Source organism: Lontra canadensis, unplaced genomic scaffold (genome assembly GCF_010015895.1).
Source record: "Lontra canadensis isolate GAN:19392208 unplaced genomic scaffold, GSC_riverotter_1.0 scaffold205, whole genome shotgun sequence".
NCBI classification, from domain to species: Eukaryota; Metazoa; Chordata; class Mammalia; order Carnivora; family Mustelidae; genus Lontra; species Lontra canadensis.
In genome coordinates, this window is record NW_022631199.1 from 520123 (window position 1) to 526302 (window position 6180).

General features: G+C 66.0%; 1 protein-coding gene across 1 annotated transcript in view; it reads left to right on the forward strand.

The window, feature by feature from the left end:
* OBSCN (obscurin, cytoskeletal calmodulin and titin-interacting RhoGEF) overlaps positions 1–6180 on the forward strand; it is an 87416-nt gene that overhangs the window by 65812 nt on the left and 15424 nt on the right. The window contains exons 49-63 of the mRNA XM_032848485.1: positions 193–317; positions 411–608; positions 1103–1135; positions 1364–1462; positions 1715–1933; positions 2196–2268; positions 2413–2483; positions 3136–3255; positions 3380–3519; positions 3959–4159; positions 4276–4361; positions 4529–4699; positions 5238–5394; positions 5669–5785; positions 5863–6027. Of these exons, the coding sequence (XP_032704376.1) occupies positions 193–317; positions 411–608; positions 1103–1135; positions 1364–1462; positions 1715–1933; positions 2196–2268; positions 2413–2483; positions 3136–3255; positions 3380–3519; positions 3959–4159; positions 4276–4361; positions 4529–4699; positions 5238–5394; positions 5669–5785; positions 5863–6027 (1975 nt within the window). The remainder of the gene's footprint in view (positions 1–192; positions 318–410; positions 609–1102; positions 1136–1363; positions 1463–1714; positions 1934–2195; positions 2269–2412; positions 2484–3135; positions 3256–3379; positions 3520–3958; positions 4160–4275; positions 4362–4528; positions 4700–5237; positions 5395–5668; positions 5786–5862; positions 6028–6180) is intronic.

The following is a 6180-nucleotide window of genomic DNA, read 5'->3' on the forward strand; positions in this document are numbered from 1 at the left end:
CCCTCCCCAGTCCACCTCATGCCCCTGACATCCCCCCCTCCAGATGCCGGACCCCTCCCTGGTCCACCTCATGCCCCTGACACTCCCCAGACGCCGGACCCCTCCCCGGTCCACCTCATGCCCCTGACACTCCCCCGACGCCGGACCCCTCCCCGGTCCACCTCACCCCACCTTCTCTGCTCTCCCTGCCAGCCGGGAGCAAGAGGGCATGGAATCAACCTCAGAGGAGGGCCAGCTGCCCCAGGTGGTGGAGGAGCTGAAGGACCTCCAGGTGGCCCCCGGCACGCGCCTGGCCAAGTTCCAGCTCAAGGTGAAAGGTGAGGAAGACAGGCCGCTGGCAGGTGCAGGCTGGGCCATCGCAGGTGCCCCCAGGGTTGAGGCCAATGTTGACCACCACCCCTTGGCCACAGGCTACCCAGCGCCCCGACTGTACTGGTTCAAAGACGGGCAGCTCCTGACGGCTTCTGAGCACATCCACATGGCAGACAGGAAGACGCTCCACACCCTGGAGGTCGTGTCGGTCACCCGTGAGGATGCTGGCCAGTATTCAGCCTACATCAGCAACGCTGTGGGCGCGGCCTACTCGTCTGCACGGCTGCTTGTCCGAGGTGGGTCCCTGGGACAGGGTGTCCACACCTGGGCCACCTCGGTCCATGGGCACCGGCTCGGTGGGGGGCATGGGGTCCATGACGCAGACCCAGGCAAGTGTGGGGACACCGTGAACAGTGCGGAGGAAGAGGCCAGCAGTTCCCATGGGAGGAGAGGTCTGTACGTCCTTGTGTCCAAAGCCCTGAGCACCTCCAGGTGCCTCCACGTCACACCTGAGCCAGCAGTGTCTGAGGGACCCAGCGCTGCCCAGACTCCCCTCTGACCTTCAGTGTGACCTTGTGTCCACTGCAGAGCGACCCCCACACTCCTGGGGCCACGGGGTGGAAGGCCTCACACTGGATCTCTGGAGCCTCGGGGTGTGCTCCCTGCATGGTCTGAGTCTAGGAATGGGGACCCCAACCCCTGCAGGTGCACGGGCCCTGGAGAGACAGGCCCCCTGGGGACATAGGCCCCCTGCGCTATAGGCCTGAGCTCTGTTTCTTGCCTCTTTCAGGCCCCAAAGATCCCGAAGAGAAGCCTGCATCGGGTGAGCCCATGGGTGGGCAGAGGGTGGGTGGGTGGGTTGCCCAAGGGCATGAGGGATACCACCTTGCAGATGGAGCAGGGTTGGGGGCAGGCTGCAGAGACCCAGGCTCCAGGCGGGATGAGGCTGGGACCTGGGGCTGGGGCTGCAGCAGGGGCCCCTAGAGGCCATGCTCCCCAGCAGGGACGGGGCTCGACATGCGGTCATCACCAGTGTTTGCCGAATCTCCAGATGTGGGCCAACAGCTGGTGCCACCCCGGTTCCTGGAAAGATTCACCTCCAAGAAAGTAAAGACAGGTTCCAGCATCACCTTCTCGGTGAAGGTGGAAGGTAAGGCTCTCCTAGCTCCCTGCCCCCACCCAGGACCCCCACCCAGGGAGCTCAGAGCAGACCTCACCATGCCCCCATGGAGGACCCCCACCCAGGGAGGCTCAGAGCAGGCCCCTCCCTGCCCCCACCCAGGACCCCACCCGGGAAGACCAGAACAGGCCCCTCCTGCCCCTGCTCAAAGCCCCCCAGGCAGATTTGAGGTGCCCGCAGCTGCGGGAGCCCCTTCCCCATGGGCTCTTGCCTCTCCCCCAGGCTCTCCGGCCCCCACGGTGCATTGGCTGCGGGAAGAGGCTGGGCGGGGCGTGCTGTGGATCGGCCGGGACTCACCAGGCTACACGGTGGCCCGCTCGGCCCAGCAGCACAGTCTGGTCCTGCTGGACGTGGGCCGACAGCACCAGGGCACCTACACCTGCCTCGCCACCAATGCCGCGGGCCAGGCCCTCTGCTCCGCCAGCCTGCACGTCTCTGGCTGTGAGTCGACGGGGGTCACTGACCCAGCAACCACCACCCCTGCCGGAGCTGGGGAGACCCCAGACACAGCCCCTGGGCCAGCTGCCAGGCTGTGTCCTGCAGGCTGTGCTCCGCGGGCGGAGGCCCTCCCCAGGCCCCCGGCCACCCTGAGCGTGTCCATCTGGGGGCTCCCTCGGGCCAGGACGTGCTGAACGGGTCCCAACCAGCACTGGCTCAGGGCTGTGGGCCGTCATCCTGGGGGCTCACTCTGTTCTCCTGACAGTGCCCAAGGAGGCGGGCGCCGCAGAGGAGCACGCGGGAGTGAAGGAGGCCCTCATCTCCACCTTCCTGCAGGGGTGAGTGCGGGGGAGCAGGCCAGCAGCAGCACTGGCCCTGGACAGGGCATCCTGTCTGGACTGCAGCCCTCTCTGAGCCTCAGTGTCCCCTTGTAAGAGGAGGGCTCCGGTGAAGGCACTCTCTCAGGACACCGCTCCCTTTAGGGCCCAAGCCGTGTCTGCACAGATGACAAAGACCACGGGGTTCGCCGCTGATATCGCCGGGCAGAGGACAGGTACAGGCTGGTTGGGAGCAGGGTGGGGGCTGACGTGCCCCTCGTGTAGGGGTGAGGCATGGAGGGGGCAGCCCCAGCTCTACAGGCCCAGAAATGACTGCTTGCCCTCCATGGGGCCTGATTCTGAGCCTTGTGGATCTGGGGACCCTGCCGGCCCTGGGCTCAGAGCTCAGAGCTGCGGGTGCCGGGTCCGGACGCAGGTGGTGGCCTCTGAGGGCTGGGTGAGGGCAGGGCAAGGGAAGGGGCGGGCAGGTGATGGGCTGCCACCATGGAGACCTCTTCCGTCCTGGATTCTCCCCCACTCCCCAGCAGGGTCCTTCTGTCCCCTTCCCACCACCCACACAGGGCCTCCCCAACCCTGGGGGATTTGTGACTTCAACGGAAATCGAGTCTGCACCATGGGCGGGAAGGGAGGGTCATGTGCTCTGCGTGCTGGTTGCCCCCCTTTGGGGTCACTTCTTGGCTGACCCCCACTCACCCAGGCAGCCCTCATGAGCCCTTAACCCGACCCTGCCAAGCTTCCGGCAGTAATGGTCTCAAGTCTGTGCCATCCTTGGCACTGCTGAGGCCGGAGCCTGGGGCAGGGCCTGGAGGGGGTACCTGGGCAAGTCTGCGAGGCACACGACCAGCTGAGCTGGGTTCTGGCCCCTAGCAGAGCCCACGGCGGTGGAGGCCCGTGGCCACCTGTCCCTGGCTGAGGTGGGCACAGAAGAGTTCCTGCAGAAGCTCACGTCCCAGATCACCGAGATCGTGTCGGCCAAGATCACGCAGGGTGAGGGCACTGCTGGCCGTGCCCCGGGAACTGGGCTGTGCCTTGTTCACGTGCCCTGGACACCACTGGGGAGGGGACAGGGGTGCAGGCCCTTCCTGGGGATCATGTGCCCTGTGTCCCCCAGCCAAGCTGCAGGTGCCTGGAGGGGACAGTGATGAGGAATCCAAGACACCATCTGCATCCCCCCGGCACGGCCGTTCCCGCCCCTCCTCCAGTGTCCAGGAGTCATCCTCAGAGTCGGAGGATGGGGACTCCCGAGGCGAGGTGCTCTGACTGGCAGGGGTGGGTAGGGCACTGGTGGGATGGGGGGCCACACGTCTCGGTGGCCATCCCCTCTGCCACCCCGTGACGGGATTTCCATCAGCAGAGAATGCTGAGCCTGTGCTGAAACTGTATGAAGTCTCAGGATGGCTTCTCACCCGAATTAATACACTGGGCACCCTGTAGCCTCAGGAGGCCTGGCTGGCTCCCACCCGGGTCCCCCGCCCCTCTGGGGTCTTTGGGGGCTGCTGGGGCCTCAGGAGGTCAGGCCAGCTCCTGCCCGGCTTCCCCCACCCGGGGTCTTTGGGGGCTGCTCAGGCCTTGGGGGGCCAGTCTAGCTCCTGCCCGGGTCCCCCGCTCCTCTAGGGTCTTTGGGGGCTGCTGGGGTCTCGGGATATCAGGCTGGCTCCCACCCAGATCTGACTCCGCATCATGCCCCCAGATCTTCGATATCTATGTGGTCACGGCTGACTACCTGCCCCTGGGGGCCGAGCCGGACGCCATCTCCCTGCGGGAGGGCCAGTACGTGGAGGTGCTGGACTCGGCCCACCCCCTGCGCTGGCTTGTACGCACCAAGCCCACCAAGTCCAGCCCCTCACGGCAAGGCTGGGTGTCCCCTGCCTACCTAGACAAGCGGCTCAAGGTACTGGATGGCTGGGCGGGGCCCCCGGGTGTGTTGTCACTGTGAGGCCAGGAGCCTAACTCCCATAGGGCAGGGCCAGAGCTGAGGCCATCTGCCACTGTCCCCCATTTTCATAGCAGCTGTCGCCCGAGTGGGGGCCCAGTGAGGCCCCCGAGTTCCCAGGGGAGGCAGTGTCTGAAGACGAATACAAGATGAGGCTGAGGTGAGGGGCTGGCAGGTGGGGCAGGAACAGCTTTGTGGTGGCAGTGGCGGGACAGAGGTGGGGCTGCCTCCCTCCACCACTTTGCCAGGCTTGCTCGGACCGTGGGTGGTGGGCTGCGCAGACTCTGGGACAAGCCCTTGCCTCTCTATTCCCTTGTCCCCGCCCAGCTCTATCATCCAGGAGCTGCTGGGCTCTGAGCAGGCCTTTGTGGGCAAGCTGCAGTTCCTGGAGCACCACATCCAGCACCTGGACCGCTGCCCGCACGTGCCCACGGCTGTGGCCAGCCAGAAGGCGGTCATCTTCCGCAACGTGCAGGACATCAGCCACTTCCACAGCAGGTGGGTAGGCAGGTGGGCCCTCAGATGTGCACACATGCATGCCAGCCACACGTGCACACTTGCTCACACACACGCCTGCATCCCCATGCACACGCCTGCACACGCCTGCACGTGTGGGCATGTGTGTACGTGTCTGCACACAGAGATGCTCATGCACACAGATACGCATGCACGCTTGCATCCCCATGCACACGCCTGCACGTGTGGGCACATGGCACATAGAGCACACGTGTCTGCACACAGATCTGCACGCACATAGACATGCGTCTACAGGCACATGCCTCCACGTGTGGCCTCAAACAGGCACATGTGTACATGGCACATGCAGCACATGGGCAAGGTTGCATGAACACACCCTTTGCTGCATGCATGCACACAGATGCTCACGCGCACAGACGCCCCCACCACCACCCCTATGGCCCCCACAGCACAGCGCACTCAGTCCCAAGCAACCACACAGCCCAGCCCTGGGCGGTAGCCTGTTTCCTCCCAGACCTGAGGCCTCGCTCTCCCCCAACTATTGTGCCCTCTGCTGTAGCTTCCAGCAGGAGCTGCAGAGCTGTGACACAGATGACGATGTGGCCATGTGCTTCATCAAGAACCAGGCAGCCTTTGAGAAGTACCTGGAGTTCCTGGTGGGCCGCGTGCAGGCCGAGTCAGCAGTGGTGGGCACGGCTGTGCAGGAGTTCTACAAGGTGCCCCCCAGCCCTGGCCCCACAGCTTACTGAGCAAAGTATAGCCCCTGGAGCCCCGTGCTTACCTTCCGTTGGTGACATAGTGGGGCAGGGGTGCGGCTGGCCGGGAGGAGCGGCGGTGTGTGTGCGCGTGTGTGTGCCTGTGCAGCGGGGCAGGGGTGCGGCCGGCCGGGGAGGAGGCAGGCACCCATGTGCCCCCTGCTGCCCCAGCCCCCCACATCTCTGGCTCTGCTGACCCTGCCCTGTCCCCCGCTGTGCCCCGCGGCACCCGCAGAAGTACACAGAGGAGGTGCTGTCTGCCGCAGACCCTTCGCAGCCGCCCCCGCCGCCCCTGCAGCACTTCCTGGAGCAGCCCGTGGAGCGGGTCCAGCAGTACCAGGCCCTGCTCAAGGTAGGGGTGCGCTCCCAGCCCCCTCCTAGGCCTGGTTGCGGGGCCGCTGGGCGGAGGCCTGACGCCGTGTCCCCCAGGAGCTGATCCGCAACAAGGCGAGGAGCGGGCAGAGCTGTGCCCTTCTGCAGCAGGCCTATGCGGTGGTGTCCGCCCTGCCGCAGCGTGCGGAGAACCGGCTGCACGTGTCGCTCATGGAGAACTACCCAGGCACGCTGGAGGCGCTGGGCGAGCCCATCCGCCAGGTCTGCGATGCTGAGATGCGGGGTGCAGGGTGCGGGGGAGCGGGCAAGGGTTTGGGCAGGGCCGCAAGCAGGGGCCGAGTGCCAGGGGCTCCGGGCTGACCGTGGGGGCGTGTTCTGGGCTGGCTGTCGAGGGGGTGTCTCGGGGCTGAATGC